General features: G+C 44.2%; 1 protein-coding gene across 2 annotated transcripts; it reads left to right on the forward strand.

The window, feature by feature from the left end:
- The first annotated feature begins 935 nt into the window (after window positions 1–935).
- LOC120670117 (putative E3 ubiquitin-protein ligase UBR7) lies at window positions 936–9,459 on the forward strand. Of its 2 annotated transcripts, none has more exons than XM_039950124.1 (5): window positions 936–1,347; window positions 1,494–1,652; window positions 5,968–6,228; window positions 7,383–8,043; window positions 8,248–8,267. In XM_039950124.1, exons 1-5 carry the CDS (start codon window positions 1,246–1,248, stop codon window positions 8,250–8,252), a joined length of 1,188 nt encoding a protein of 395 aa, XP_039806058.1. In that variant the 5' UTR covers window positions 936–1,245; the 3' UTR covers window positions 8,253–8,267. The 2 variants fall into 2 exon arrangements, with proteins under 2 accessions (XP_039806058.1, XP_039806057.1); XM_039950123.1 differs by lacking the exon at window positions 8,248–8,267 and adding an exon at window positions 9,004–9,459 and having other exon boundaries at window positions 937–1,347; window positions 7,383–8,018.
- The last annotated feature ends 6,912 nt before the right edge of the window (window positions 9,460–16,371 follow it).

Genomic DNA, 16,371 nt, shown 5'->3' on the forward strand with positions numbered 1-16,371 from the left:
GACAGTATTTTTTTCCGTTTTTAGAAATGTTTTTGTCGTTTTCTGAGAAAAATAAATTCAGACATTTTTTTATGAGTCAAATAATTTTTCAAAGTGAAAAATTGGTGGGTAGGAAAAATTTCAAGAAACAAATTGGTGAGATAAAAAAATTTTACGAGAAAAATTTTGACAGAGAGAAATTTTATCAAATGGAAGAAACAAAAAATGTACATCCAAAAAAAACTCTGGCTATTATTTTTTTTAAAAAAATTTGTATGCAAAGAACAAAAAAACCGGATCTGGGCAGGGGGCGGCGCTGGTGGCGAGCGCCGCCGCCCCTGCCGGCGCACCGCGCCTCCCGCCGTGCCCCGCCGCCGCTCGCGCCGCCGGACCCGCTGCGGGGGAGCTTGCCGCCGCCTCCTTGGGCGAGATCCGGGGGAGCTCCCTGCTGCCACCGTCGCGCCTCCCGAGAAGCCCGCCACGCCTCCGCGCGCGCTCCCTGAGGGGCGCAGCTCGCCGCCGCTGCCTTGGGCGAGATCCCGGGGGGAGCTCCCCTGCCACCGCCTCGCCTCCGCGCGAGCTCCCCTGAGGGCGCGGCGTGGAGCTCGCGGAGTTTGCCCAGCTGAGATGCCGTCGCCCCAGCAAACCACGCGGAGCTCCCCCACCAGCCGGAGTAGGATCCAGAGAAAGAGAAAGAGAAGAGAGAGGGAGAGGCGAATGGAAGAGAGAGAGGCGGACGGGAAGGATATTTGTTCAGCTGGGGAATGATATCACGTGGGTGTCGGGGCCCACCATGTGGGTGCTAGGCGAGTCGATGGAGTCGACCGTGAGTTTAGAAACTCACATTTGACTGTAGAATCAGCTTCACGCGCGCGCGAGTCGCATCGCAGTGGCGGGAAACCAAAAGTGTCACCTCCCGCCTCCCTGAAAACACCCAGCCATCGCTGAGCGCACCCTTATCCCCGCCGACGGTCGGGCCCCACGTCCCGACTTCCCTGCACGACCTCACTTCTCAGTCACGGAAACCCTCTCCCTCTCCTCAGCTTCCTTTCTCTCTCCCCATTAATCCTTTCACTCTCTCGGGGTATTCCTCTCCACTTCTCCCCTGCTCAATCTCAGCTCCCCTGCCTGCGAAGCATCCCCCATCTCTCTCCAATCTCTCCAATCGCGCGAGCTCGCACGCAAGCCCGGACCCCTCACCCCCACGCCAAACCCTAACCCTAACCCGAACCGATCCAGGGTCGCGGGCCGCGGCTGCGGGAGGGCATGGCCGACACGGCGCGCGACGGCGGGGACGCCTTCGCGGACGAGGCGGAGCCCACGGTCACCATCGGCGAGTACATCGAGGGCATCGAGGCCGAGGAGCTGGTACGGTACCCCGCGTGCGGCGTCTCCCTCCCTCGCCCCCTGGATAGATGGATTCGGTCCGTTCGAGTGGGGGCCGATTTGGTTCCGTGCTCGTGCTCAGCTTTGCTCATGTGCTCTCTCTGCGGTGCGTGAAAACCCCTATGTAGGAGGCGGATTTGGTGCTGGGCGGCGACGACGGCAAGGAGTGCACCTACGCCGGCGGGTACCTCAAGCGCCAGGCCGTGTTCTCCTGCCTCACCTGCGTGCCGGATGGAGTCGCCGGGGTGTGCACCGCCTGCAGCCTCGCCTGCCACGACGGACATGAGGTGAGTCTGCTCACTCTTCCCATGCATTTTCCTTCCGAAACAGCATTAGCTCTCCATTGCTGCGAGAAGGAACAAGGCAAGTAAATGAGGATTATCAACTGTTCTGCCCACTAGTATCACCTGAATGTTTATTCCAGCAGCATAATGTGCCCGCTAGTTTCTTCAAAGACATGTTTTTTAATTGAACACACAAGACAGCTGCATGTCATCGTATTAGAGAAAGCGTAAGAAATGCCGGTCCGTTTACAAAGCCGATATGGGCAAAGTAAACCAAAGTAAAAGGAAAAAAAAACGACCCAATCTCACTGAAACTCAATTTTTTTGGAGAACACTGAAACTCAACTAATAGCGTGAAACACGCACGCACGTATCGGCTTCGGCCGTGCTAGAGCCGTACCAGAGCTCCTTTAGCCTTTTATGCCATGGATCAGAGTTGTGCCTTATCACCTCACACATTACCTCAGTGTCAAACACATGTTAGAAATTAGGATCTTATGTATTTACAGATTGCTGTTCTTCTTTAACAAATCTCAAGCGATTGCATTTCACCACAACTTAATGTTCTTCTGTGCTGTTCATGAAATGCATGCTTGTTTGTTGGGGGCTTCATAAAATTGTATGTCTTGTATAAGCAAGAGCAAATTTACCCATGCTGGTCTTCTGGATCATAGGATTAATCTTAATTTAGAAAAACTGAAAAATAGGTTGTGATTAATATGATCTTTTACGGATAGACTTGAATCATGCCAATCAAGTCATCAATGTGTTTTGTTCTACTTATGAAAAACAAAAGCTTAGAAGGGCGGGCCTGGTGCAGCGGTAGAGCCTACCGTCTGTAACCGGAAGGTCCCGGGTTCGAGCCCCAGCCTCTGCACATTTGTGTGGGTAAGGTTTAGGGCTTAAAAACAACCCTTCCCCAGACCCCGCACAGTGCGGGAAGCCTACGCCACTGGGTACGCCCTTTTTTTTATGAAAAACAAAAGCTTCAACACTCATCTAGAGCAATTTTCGGTGTGGCCTGGGGCTTTTAGGATACTGATCTGCTGAAGGTATAATTGTTTGTATATATTATTTCATCAGTATTGAGCTGGTGACAGGCATGCATTAACTTTAGAAGTAGAATTTTGGGCTTATTAAACTGGGATCTTGGCTTGACACACTCGATTTTCTCTTCTCATTTTGTGCAACTGTCCACAAGATCTTTTTTATGGAATTATACTGAATGAGCTGCTTCATTCTAGAAAAGGGCATTGTTAGTATCTCACTTTGATTAGGTAGCTAGTAGAGTATAACTTATTTTCCTCTGTTTTTTGAGTTAAGTTATTTGTTTCATGGTATTTCTTACTTCTTGTATTGTTATTAAATACTTTAATGTCTGGAAGTACTAGATACCATCCCAAGAACAATCAGTAGCATTCTTTAGCCATTGTTAAATCCAAGCAGTTGATTACTCTTAACTAAGAACTTGAATGTAGTTAATATGGCCTTTTGTAAAATACCTACAAGATGTTAGGCTCCATTTATTTAGGACTTAAAGCCAGAATTGCTTATAACAGGAATATAAACATGCCAGTGAATAGTGTTATGGAATAGAATCTGGCTGCATGATGCTGCAAAGGACTAAGGCACAGGCAGACTCAACGTGTATGATGTGTAATAGATTTCTTCTATGGGATTTTGATTGTTTTATGTTAAGCACAAGGTAAACTCTTGTAAATTCAAACTGATTTACAAGCAGTTTCATGGAAACTGGAATTATTTGCAGCCATTAATATAGTTATTTGTTATTTTATGTTTTTAGCACATATGTATTTGATTTAATATGTGGACTTTCCTCTAATGCGTTCATGCGCATTTGTGGGTACATGTAGCAAACACCATGGTTTTTAAATCGTTCCCTAAGCGTCACCTTGGCCTCCAGGCGAAAATTAAATCCTGGCGTCAGGAACCTTATGCGTATGGCGTCCAAAATCATCGCCTAGGCAGATATGACATCATTTTTCCGCTAGGCAGACCCTGCATTGGTGATTTGGCAGGCACACGTGGGGAAAAGGGGGGCAGTGCAGCCGCGCGGGAGGGGCGCGGGAAACAGCAGTAACGGCACGTGCTTGGGGGATCCGCACACCTATAACCTCCCAGCTCGACCCATCTGAGGAGGGGTGTGGATTCAGAACGAGAGATGGAGGGAAAGACAGAAGGTGGCAGGCCGCCGGCATCTGGAATCCATGGTGGCGCACTGCTCTGATCCAGCCGTGTGCTCCGGCCCCTCCAATCCATCTGCACCTACTTCCTCTTCAACAACTAATCCGGTTCTTATCCGACGTGCTTACCTCTGCCTCCCTGTCGGCACCCCTTCCCACAGCTGCATCACACAGACACAAGTACATCATCCTCTCCTGTTCCTTTGCGCTGCTCAGTTGCTTATGCTTTTGCTGGAGTGCTAGTGCATCTGCTTGTGCTTGGTTCTCTGCTGTTAATCTGCATGCTACATGGAACAAGCCAACATGGGCAAATAGAAAGAGGATCACTAGTACCTGTGCTCCAGAATTGGAAGCAAAAATGATATGTATCTGTGTATGTTTGTGCTGCTCCATTCTGGGTGAGGGTATGTGTAAGACATTACCTCACCACATGCCTTATTCGCCTAGGCGTCTGGAAGGGGATGGGTCGTCATGCCTCACCTTACCGACTTAAAAACCATGGAAAACACTTTACAGTGGTAAGCCAGCAACCTTATAAATTAGTCCCCTAAAGCTTTGACTTCATGAGTCAACAAATTTTATTTTCTGGGTATATTAATCGCCAGGAGCCGGTAGCCTAGGTACATCTTTGCTGTCAATTTTTTAACTGTGAGTTGCTTAGGGATTGCTTGTGACTCTTAGAGGGGGTACAAAATAGAAGAAGTACAATCAGCACTGCATGTGCAGCCATTTACGTCCAATTTGGTACATCACAGGATCTTACCACAAACTGTCTATTGAATAAAGGGGTTTAAAAACATGGTTGTAATGTTGTTGTAGGGAAAGGGTTGCACCTGCTATTTTCCTTGTGTTTTCGTATCGTATATGAGAATGATGAATTGTTAGGTCAAGACTTTCAATACTTGAACTGTTGAACATAAATCCCTCTTTTATATTTTTCCTTAATTCTTTAACAGTGTTTTTAAGGCGTCGCCTAGGCGACAAGGTGGTGGTGGCTCGCCTCCCCTAAGGTGTACCCTTAGTCCACCTTATCCCACCTTGGCCCGCCTAGGCATCACCTAGACGATAAGGTGGTGGTGGCTTGCCTCGCCTCGCCTTAATGCTTTAAAAACCATGGCACTTCAGCAATCAAAAAGAAAGCTAAGCTTCTCTTGGGTATATATTTAGTAAAATGAAGTGCATCTAGAAAATGAGAAATAATTCTTTCCTTTTGAGGTATGTAGATGTAGTTGATCAACTATTTTATGACTCTGTGACTGCCATCTGCTGGAGCATTTTTTCAAAGGATTGATAGAACAAATGCAATTCTTCCACTTCAGTGAATTGCTTTAGATTATATTTCTAGAATATGTTGCAATTTTTTCCTTGGGTTTTAATTGCACACCCATGTCCAAAACCTTTTGCCTGGATTGGCCTCAAGTATCTGAGTTAGATTCCAACACCATGTCCATGTCAGAGTAATTCTCTCATACTTATTTTGACTGAAATTGGTAGCCAAATCTTGGTTGGATTCGTTTGATTCCGAGACTGATGCCAGTGTGTCCAAGCAACACTAGTTTCTGCACTAAAGAAATGCCAACAATAACTTTTTGATGTGCTTTGGTCCCATCTCTTGGGTTATAGACATCCTTGGGATAGCAACTCATATGTTTACCCTCTAATAATATTGTTTTACATATCTGGGAAATTCATTCATTTGAGTAAATTGTGTGTCCATCTTTATGCAGGCTTTAGAAAATTTGTCCTATAGCTTTATACACCATGACTTTGAAGCATGATTGCAAAGACATTATATCCTTGATTACATCTGGAGTATGTTGCAGATAGTGTGATATATCTGAAGTTGCTGAATTTATGTGTGGTATCTGAGGTGTTTGTTGTTATGCTTTGAAATCTGTAGCAAAGAAGAGATAATTTCTTGGTGGATGTAATTCATGGGATTATTTGTTGCCACTATTTCTTTAATTCAATATTCACATTTACTTATGGTCAGATTGGCTGCCTCACTTGCATCAGAAGAATTTAATGCATTATCATCAGTACTCGTATCTTTTTTTTTTTTGGTACTTGAACTCGCTGATGCTTCATTTCTTTTTTCTTTTCTTTTTTCCAAGATTGTTGAACTTTGGACAAAGAGAAGGTTTCGTTGTGACTGTGGCAACTCAAAGTTTGGTGGCCACCTCTGCAAGCTCTGCCCTGAGAAAGATTCTGAGAATTTAGAAAATTGTTATAACCATAACTTTAAAGGTTCCTATTGCACATGTGGAAGGCCTTATCCAGATCCAGAAGCTAAGGAGCAAGTTGAAATGATACAATGCTGTATTTGTGAGGACTGGTTTCATGAGGATCATATTGGTCTTAACTCTATTGAAGAGGTGATCTACTTACATTATCTTCTTTAATGGCATTGTATTTGCTAACATCTTTCTGTGTTCTGTTTCTTTTGTACTTGCATGGTTGCATTTTATATGCACTAGTGCCATTGTATACTAGTGTTGCTTAGAGAATTTTTCTTGTGGTCATGCCATTTCTACTTGTAGATATTCTGTTCTTAGACCTAGGGAATTTTGCAATGCACTATTTTCTAGTTTGTTATACTTTGCTGCATTTTGGGTGAAGCTAGAAACGAATGCATTCTTGACTGGAGTTTTCGGTTGTTGGCGATCACCTTCCCTTTCCCAAAGTACAACTGCTTATGCAATAGTTATTCTATTTGGGACTTAAGAACTCTTATTGAGATGCCAAGCATCTAAGCTTAAAACTCGACCTACGAGGGGCAAGATGCCCCCCGAGCATTAATGTAAGAAGAAGACCTCACGCAGGCCAAGAAAACCCTCGAACCCCTGCCCCACCCTTACACAGGGGTGCCGTAACCCATGTGAGAGCGGGTCAGGGTGGGCCAGGACCTATTTCCATGTGCTTTGGCGTGTAGGCAGGCGAGGGGACTTTTTTTAACCTCAGCTTGAAATTCTCTCCCACCGGGAGTTGAACCCAGGACCTGAGTGCTACTGAGGCCACCTAACTATTCCGGCTAGGCACCCGCTCGCACTAAGCAACTAAGCTTACACATTAATTTAGCAAAGTTTCACATCTATGCTTTATCAAGTGGTGCAAATTGAATGCATATTTGCTACTCCAAGTTCTAGGTCGTTTGACTTTTTTTTACCCAAGTTTGACCACTCGTCTTATTCAAAAATTTGTGCAAAATATCACTTATTTTGTTGTGGGTTGCTTTATCAATACGAGTTCAAGAATGACTTAAATTTGACTATGTTTGCACAAATTTTTTGAATAAGATGAGTGGTCAAACTTGGTGTAAAAAAAGTCAAATGACCTATAATTTGGAACGGAGGGAGTACCTCATTTTGTTTCGCCAGTAGAAAATTATAAGATATCCATAGGATAAAATTTAGCATATTCTATTAGTTCCCAGGTACAGTATCCAGAGGATAAAAGTCTAGCATCTTCTGTTAGTTCCTAGGTACTTGCAAAATATAATGTGTGTTTTAATGTCTTTCCTGTTTTGCAGATACCGCGAGATGAAGAAGGGGAACCACTCTATGAAGATTTCATATGCCATAAATGCTCACCAGTTTGTTATTTCTTGAAGTTGTATCCTGAAACAATTTGGGCTTCTGGTAAGCAGGATTTGGCATCACAAACTGACAGAAATGATTCAACTGTGATGGAAGGAGGACCTTCGGATCATGCTAACATTGAGAAACATGAAAATGGTGCTCTTGTTGATCATATGGGTGGTGAGAAGACCTCCATGGAAAATGGTTCTATAAAAGATATTGCTGTTCCTGAGAAGGCCAATTTGGGGAACAGTTCTGGAAACAACTGCAAGCTAGGAACAGATGTAAATGCAATGCCAGCTGACACAGACAAAAATATGCCCTTTTTCATGTCTAAAGGCTGGAGGAACACACTATGTAGGTGCGAAACATGCACTAACTTCTATACTCAACGAGGTATTGCATATCTTGTTGACAAGGAGGACTCTATTGAGGAGTATGAGAAGATTGCCAAGCAGAAGAGGGAGAAGAAGTTGGAACAGCAGGAAGGAGCTGAGACAAACTTTCTAAATTCGCTTAACCATGTTCAGAAGATAGAGATCTTGAGTGGCATTAATGACATGAAGAATGAGTTTCAGTCCTTTCTGGTAACAATCTCCTCTTATTTGATTGGTTCATTGTTCGCCTAAACAGTCGTTTAGCCCGTTTAAACACCGTTTAAACACTACACAGTGGCACACCATTTCCGTTTAATCGGTTGTTTTCACCGTTTAAACGGCCGTTTTTCCCGTTTAAACACCCGTTTTGCCCGAATAATGGGCTAAACAGTAGGTGACCGATTGTTTACCGTTTAGCGTTTAGGATAACATTGGATTGGTTAGGTGAATATTTTAGCACTAAAAAAATGAAGGATTGAATCAACCATCCAAATTTTTGCGAGACTTTGAATTTGGTTACACGACTCTCTTTGCTATAACATATGCAAACTACTCAAAGAAGTGAACGCCTACATGTTTTAAAACACTACTCAAAGAGGTTCTTTTACAAGCACTTCGCAATAAGCAATGTTAGCACTCTTTCTGAGAATTGAGAATCAACGTGTCATGCACACATTGCACGAAGACAGGGCTAGTCTGCAACTCTGCATATTCATCCGAGTTAGTGATTATAAAGGTTGGCTTTCCTGCTGTATCTACTGGGAAAATGTGCATATGCCAAAAGCATTGGACTGGATACGAAGCATGTTCACTGCCTTGTCAGTTAAATTATATCATCTTGCGCAGGAAAATTAGACTCCTAACACATTGCAGGAATGTTCAACACCATTTGACATTTCTGCAGAACTTATTTGTGGTCTTGAAGGCTGCATTAAGCTAGATTATGTTGTCTTATAGCTTTATACTCATGTATTTAAATAAAAATTTTAAATCTCATTACATAGTCCTGTTATTTGTTTAACTCAGAAAAGAGGAATGCTGTTCCATTTTGTCGATGCAATCTAGTTCCAAAATGATCTTTCGTGGCAGCAGAATGATGAACTTTGCCCTTATCTTTCTAGGTTGCATTAATATTTTGTTGCATCTGATTTTGTACACGCACCTCATTGATGTGTTTCCTTTGATGCTTGAACAGGAATCTTTTGACTCGTCAAAACCAGTCACATCAGAAGATATTCGCTCCGTTTTCGAGAATCTGGCTAAGAAGAAGAAACAGAGGTTATCTTAGAGAGTTTGTGTAGCTTCAGGTCCCGCCGAGTCAAGGGCTCTGCTGCTGGGTAGTGTACTGCAACTTGGGTACCTTTAGACATTCAGAGTAATGTCATCCTAGGTGCTACTGAACTTACCAGTAATGTGGAATTCCTGCAGTAATGTACCAAAGTGGGTCGCTAGATTTGGATGGCCCAGCTGGCGAACCTGTTTGCTCCTTAATCTGGACACTGTTAGATGGTAAGTTACATTGTGTTACCAGTCCCCTGCAGATGCAATTTGCACTAGGGACTAGTTCTGCTGAGTATGATGCTTGTCCTGTAGCATTGCAACACATTGAGTTTTGCTGGTCCGTGGTAGAACCATCTTATCCATACCAAGAGAGCTCTGCCATGATGGTGCTCTATCGACGCCTAGTAAGCTATAAGATCAGAGTCACGTGACCGTCGTTGTCCTCTCGTTATCCTGTTCGTGTGATTGCAGCTGGTATCATGTTGCAGCAGTGCAGGTAAGGTATGATGGATTGATGGAGCATGCACGATTGGATTTGGATGCGCCGCTCCAATGCGAATTATGCATCCCAATCCTCGCGGCATGTCTCCATCGTTTCGTTTTCCCCGGTGCTTTTTCTCCATGCGCAGCTGTAGGCCTGTAGCCCGCACTTGGTTGCTGCATTCACACTCGCACACTCCATGTGGCCCGTGAGGCCGTGACTGTCCTCGTGCGGCCGTGTCTGATTTTTGAACCTTGGGTAGGTAGTGCCATCAATTTTGAAATACCTGGCAACACTTGAACCTACTTCAACAATTCCAGAAATCTGCCAGCAATTTTTAATTTGTAATGGGACGGCCTGAAGAAAGGGGCCAGCATGCCCATGCTCCAGACAACCCATAGCACAGCGAATGCCATTACCACTAATCATGATGCTAGACAAGTACAGAGTTGGTACTTGGGTTGTTTATGCAGGAAAATAAAATGCCAACTGTTTTGATCATCGTTGCATCTTGTCTGAAAGAAAAAATCGATGGCTGTGGTGTTTGCGGACTGCGTGTAGGGAAACGAATCGACAAGAGCAGAAATGCCCATCAGCCTGTGCCTGCAGATGCTCTGTCCTCAGTTTTGTCTCGTGCAGCGGCGGCAAGCAATGCCGGCGCCGCATGTGTGCATGAATTGTACGAGTGCTGGGAGCAGCAGGAAACACGTTCTTGCAATGCTGCCCGTGACTGTTCGCTTCTGTTTGTTCCAAGAAACACCCCCAAATTTAGGGTCACTATGCCCTAGATTTTTCCTACCGACTGTGCCGGAGCACGTTTTTATTAGGAGGAAGAGAGTTCACGACCTAGAAATTTTGCAGAAATTATACTGAAACACTTTGGTTCAATTCCATGGAAGATCAGAGCACGCCCACTAAAAGAGGACTCATTAAGATAAGGGAATAGTAATGATTGATGCCACAATGAAACTTACTATATATCCTATATATGCAGTCTGTATATATCACTATCACAAGTCCCTCTCCAACAGTAGCGGCTGCTTTTCTTTTCTGGACCCGTCAACGAAATTCCTGTACGCTAATAATCAATTTATCTATACAACTAAAATATCAATTTAGTTTTTAGCTGTATAGCTATCTATACAGCGAAAACTATCAGTTTTATTTTTTTTGCACGATAATGGCGATGGTAGATTAGCTTTCTATTCATGCATTGACTTGAACTTATTAGAAAAAAGAAAGATGGTTGAGATCCAATCTCTAGAATTGCATTTTTTGTGGAATCTTTTTCAAACGTAGAATTACATTTTTCGTAGGACGGAGGGAGTAGTCCACAATAACCTAATCAGTTCATTACCATCTGTGTAACGACGATGATAGATGCCTTGTACTTTTATCAGGTCTGAGTCGTGATCATTTGCAGCCATCTGGCCCATTCAATGGACGTTTCAGGCTGGTCGACATGATACAGTTGTTGGAAGCTTTTGGACCTTTTCTTAGATAGTCCAGTGAACCGAAGGTGCTAGGAAACAAGAGGTTAGCAAAAACAACAAACATGTCTCATGTATTAGGCCCTGTTTATTAATACTTCGAATTATAGATGGTGTGTCTTTTACATTATCTAAAAAGCTAAAAACATGCATATTTTTTTCTTAGATTTCATAATCCAATCCTAGATTGTCACAATCTAATAATCCACATCTCACTAATTTAGGCCAAATTGGGGTTTTCACGTAAGGAACAAAGTAGAATCTCGGTTGGAAAGCCCCTTTAGTCCCGGGCCGGGACTAAAAGACTTGCTCGGTTTTAAAAAAAATAATTGGTGAGCACCACTAAGTTACGCATGACTCAAATCCAAAACATTTTGTCTCACATGTAGTTTCTTTACCATCCTATCTATATAAAATATGTGACTATGGATGTGATAATTTTGATTTAAACTACCTCACGGAGAACCCTTTAGTCCCGGTTGTCCAAGTTGATGTTATCAATCGGGACTAATGTCACAATGCATGAATTGATTTGGATAGATGTTCCAACGTGAACGACGACCCATCACAATCTGGCCTGCCTTCACACTCTAGTTTCATTTCGTTCCCATTTGCTATCTGATGCATTTTATTTTATTTTTCTCGAAAGGATCCTTTTCATGTTCTTCTCTGTCTGTTGCCAATAGTTCGCTAATCGCATATATGCGCTGCATGCTAGATCAGGCGTATTGGTGTGGATTACTCAGTTAGTACCACGATAAATTCAAGCACGGTTCTTTGGATTCTAGGAGTATTGCTTATTGATATTTTAGAGGGTTTTAATACATAGAAATTCTCCTGATCAGCACTATACTGAACATAGGATTGTAGTTGCAAAATTCAAAGGAAATTGATTCCGATCCTGTCAGGACAGGGCATCTGAATTTTCCTAGTCTCAACAGGCGGTAAGTATCTGTTTAGATTTTTCTCGAATAGCTGAGGCTATTCTCAACATAATTTTGGACATCCCCAACGGTGAAACAAAATCAAAGACACAACATTACTGGCAAATAGTTATCACACTGAATTCTAATATAGAAAGCTATATATCCTCGCCAAAAAAAAGAAAGCTATATAGCAAATGCTCTATACTGTAACATCGGAAAAAATCGGATATCTTATAGTGTGTTTCATAAACAAGTCAATATATATAAACTCGTTCGGTATTTTTTTTATGAACTCCAACATCATGCTGTTTCTCTGTTTCCAAATCCGTATGCACTCTATCGCAGGCGTTCCTGACTGATACTAGCACCAATTATCTGAAAAGTAAACCGAGTAATAGACAAGAACAGAGTTCTAAGGTCACAGAAAGTACCTATACATTAAGTTAAATTTTTATGAAAGCATATCAGCGTTAAGTTGCATATGAAACAACCTCTTTTTCCAATTCACTGGCTTAAACTTTATATTGGTTCTGATGAATGGGTTGCATGTTTGTAGGCAAAGCTTACAGTAACACCAATAATTGTTCACATAGCAAGACTCCGTTGCACAGAACGACATAGGCTGTGTTTAGTTGGTGAAAATTTTTGGGTTTGGGTAACTGTATCACTTTCGTTGTTATTTGGCAATTAATGTCCAATCATAAGCTAATTAAGCTTAAAAAATTCATCTCGTCATTTACAGTTGAACTGTGTAATTAATTATTTTTTTCAACTACATTTAATGCTCCACTAAGCATGAGGGGGGAGACGTTAGTCTAGATGGGCAAGTGGTGGTCCAGAAGGATATTTTTTGGTATTTAGGATCGGTGCTACAAAATGATGGCGATATTGATGAAGATGTTAGGCATAGAATTTCAGCTGGCTAGTTGAAATGGCGGCAAGCTTCTGGCATCCTTTGTGACAAGAGGGTGCCACAAAAGCTAAAAGGCAAGTTCTATAGGACATCAATTCGTCCGGCGATGTTATACGGTGCTGAATGTTGGCCTAAAAAAAGCGACATGTCCAACAACTGAATGTAGCAGAGATGCGGATGTTGCGGTGGTTTTGCGGGCACACAAGAAGGGATAGAGTCCGGAACGAAGTTATTCGGGATAGGGTCGGGGTGGCACCAATTGAGGAGAAACTTACCCAGCATCGGCTGATATGGTTTGGACATGTCCAACGAAGGCCTCCTGAGGCGCCGGTGCGTAGTGGGGTTCTTGAGCGGGTCGATAATGTAAAGAGGGGTAGAGGTAGACCTAAACTGATGTGGGATGAGTCGGTTAAGAGAGACCTTAAGGATCGGAATATCTCTAAAGAGATAGTTTTGGATAGGAGCGCTTGGAGACTAGCTATCAATGTGGCTGAACCTTGAACTTATTTCTTTCGGGTTTCATCTCTAGTCCTACCCCAACTTGCTTGGGAAAAAAGACTATGTTGTTGTTGTTGTTGTATTTAATGCTCCATACATGTGTCCGAAGATTCGATGTGACAGGTACTGTAGGGAAAATTTTGGCAACTAAACAGGGGCATAACCATGTCAAACTTTACTGTAAAGATGCTGTACCTGCAATCTGCAGATGCTGGCTGATGGGTGTGTCGGTACCTGAACTCTGCTTTGTCACTCTAAAGAAAAAACGAAACTCTGTTTTGTCTGGCGGGACAGCGGCAATGATCTTCGAACCCCGCGCGCACTATACGTGCAGAATTTTGTTTTCTGACGTAATGATTTTGGAGCAGGAGGGAGGAGACCCATGATGTCTCACTTGTGCTTCTCGCCAGCGTGCCAAGTTGCAGTGCATCTCAACCTCTTGAAATTCAGCCTATACAATGGAGGATACACTGTGGCTGTGTTTGGAAGAGTGCGATGTGTTCCATGAATTTGAAGGGTCAACTTGAGGCTAAGGTCCTGTTTGATAGGCTAAAGTTACATACTGAACTTTAAGCATATATGAGCAGTTTAGCACTCATATCTTTGCTAAAGTTTTCGAATCTTATCTGAAGTTTAACTCATCAACATTCTTGTTTGGATGCAGCACTTTTGGATATTAGTATTTGGATTCAAACACCCCTTGAAATTCGCCACTTCCCCTAAGACGAGAAATGGTGACGACAAGTTCTGAGTCCAGGCAATAATGTTGATCCCTTGAGGCCATACAAAATCACAACCATGGAATGGAACATAACAAAACGTTAGGGAGTCTGGGGCAGCGAAAGAGACGTGTTGTACTTGCAGCAGGCCTGATCAACTTGCGGTGATCCAGCCCAATCAACGGATGGAATTGAAGTGGCAGGATTCGACACGAGGCCGGCTGAGCCGAGAGGTTGGGGAGTTTACTAGCTCTTTGGACCTGCTAGAGCTAACCAGTCTTAGCGTAGTACTACGTGATTTAGAAATGAGTGGTTACCTAAAACGACGGAGGACCTGTCGCAAGAACTGAATTATAATATGCATGACGCCAAATGAAGAGGCTGCTCGATCATTTCTCCACTGACCCGCTGTTGACGGACGCAAACTGCTGCATCCGTCCAGCGAGCCTGATCGATGAAACAGTTGTCGATAGCCTGGTAGCTGTTCCTGGACAAGCCAGATTAACTAAATAGTTAGTTGTTGGGGTTTAGCACACGTCTCCAGCCGTGCCCTGGCATAACGATTCATCATCCTTGATCCCTAAAAGAAATGCAACTCTCGCTTCGAGAAGTCAAATAATTTCAAGTTTGACTGAATTTATATAAAATAATATTAATAATTATATTATAAAATAAGTACTATTAGACTAATCATGTAATATATTTCTATACTAGATGTATTCGGAAACACAAATGTTAGTAATTTTTTTTGTATAATTTTAGTCAAATTTGAAATTATTTGACTCCTCAGGAAACAAGAGTTAAATTAGGGAGAGACAAAACAAAAGTGAACAGCAGAGACCTTGGGTTTGAGGTCGCATGCGTTGTAAAACTCGTGCTTCTCTTTTTAATGTAATTTAGTACTTGCTTCATTTCAAAAATATAATACTTGCCCGGATAAATTTTAAAAAGAAGAAAAACAATAGTCTGCCATGGCAGAGGCACAGCAGATGGATGTATACCTACCTCCACACCCTGTCAGTAGTCTTCTTCCATCTCTGACAACCAATCAACCATGTCGTCCGTGGCATTTTCCGACATGGAATCTGTAATTTCTGTATCGCGATCGACAGTTCGTGCCCATCGGTTGGCCTACTAGCTAGCCACCTGCACTGCATACGGTGCCTAGGAGCGGAGCTCCAAGGGATTATTGCTAGCGTTTATTTGTGTTACGGCCCGTCCATATGCACGCGCGGGTCTTGACAAAGTGTGTCGATCGGGATGCAGGCACGGACCTGGCCACCTGGGCGCCGTGTCGTCTGTGTTCACGTGCAGATGGATCCATCGACCCGTCCAATCCACTCCTACCTGCCGCGCGCAGCACGTACACACGGGGGAGTCTATTTATCATACGCGCGTGGCAGAAGATCCGGCAGTGGAGGAGCTCCGGCGAGCTCCGGCGGATGTGGAGGCGGCGGACACGGCGGAGGCGTCCCGGCGGAGGTGATTTCGGCGGCGGAGGAGGCCGACAAAGATGGAGGCAGCAGCGGAGGCAGCGTGGGAGATGGAGGTGGGGCTTGTGCGCCGCGTCGGCGTCCACCCGCGTGCGCGAGAAATAGACTCCTCGTACGCACTGCGACACCGGTAGCATATAGCTTGATCCTTCTTTTTTTCCCCTTTCAAAAAATCAAAACTATAATGAGATAACACAATCGATCGACCTGCTTAATTTGAGTCACATGTGTCCGCTCCAGTTATCGCCCAGTACAAATTATACAAGGCGGACAACGGGCGCAGGACGGGAAGTGGACGGAGCGGGCCCACACGACGATCATGCGACGGCCGGACGGATCATTGCGGGCCCGTGAGTGCAGCGGAAGCATGCATGCCTAGCCTGCGTCCGCCCCCACTCACGCGACGCCATCATTCATTCGCAGGCCTCCTAGCTAGTAGAGCCTGCCTGGCGCGAGTGGCAATAATGCACGCAGCTCTGTGCTCTGCTCTCCTTGTCCGCGTAGCACAGCAGCGCACTGTAGTAGTAGTCTCGAGGGTGTGTCGGGCACGCGACAGTGAACCATGGCACCATGCGGATGCGTTGCGGGCGGCTTGGGTCGGCCCCGCGCACCGCGTGCCAACCATCGGTGAAGAACAAAAGCCGCTGGGTCACGACAGGATCCTTTTAGAAAAGCTCGCATGCCCGGAGACGTTGGCAGCCGGCGGTGACGGGTGACCCACACGCTAACGGGACCCACAACAAACAACCCGCCTCCGCCTCG

Source organism: Panicum virgatum, chromosome 4N, assembly GCF_016808335.1.
Source record: "Panicum virgatum strain AP13 chromosome 4N, P.virgatum_v5, whole genome shotgun sequence".
Lineage (NCBI taxonomy): Eukaryota > Viridiplantae > Streptophyta > Magnoliopsida > Poales > Poaceae > Panicum > Panicum virgatum.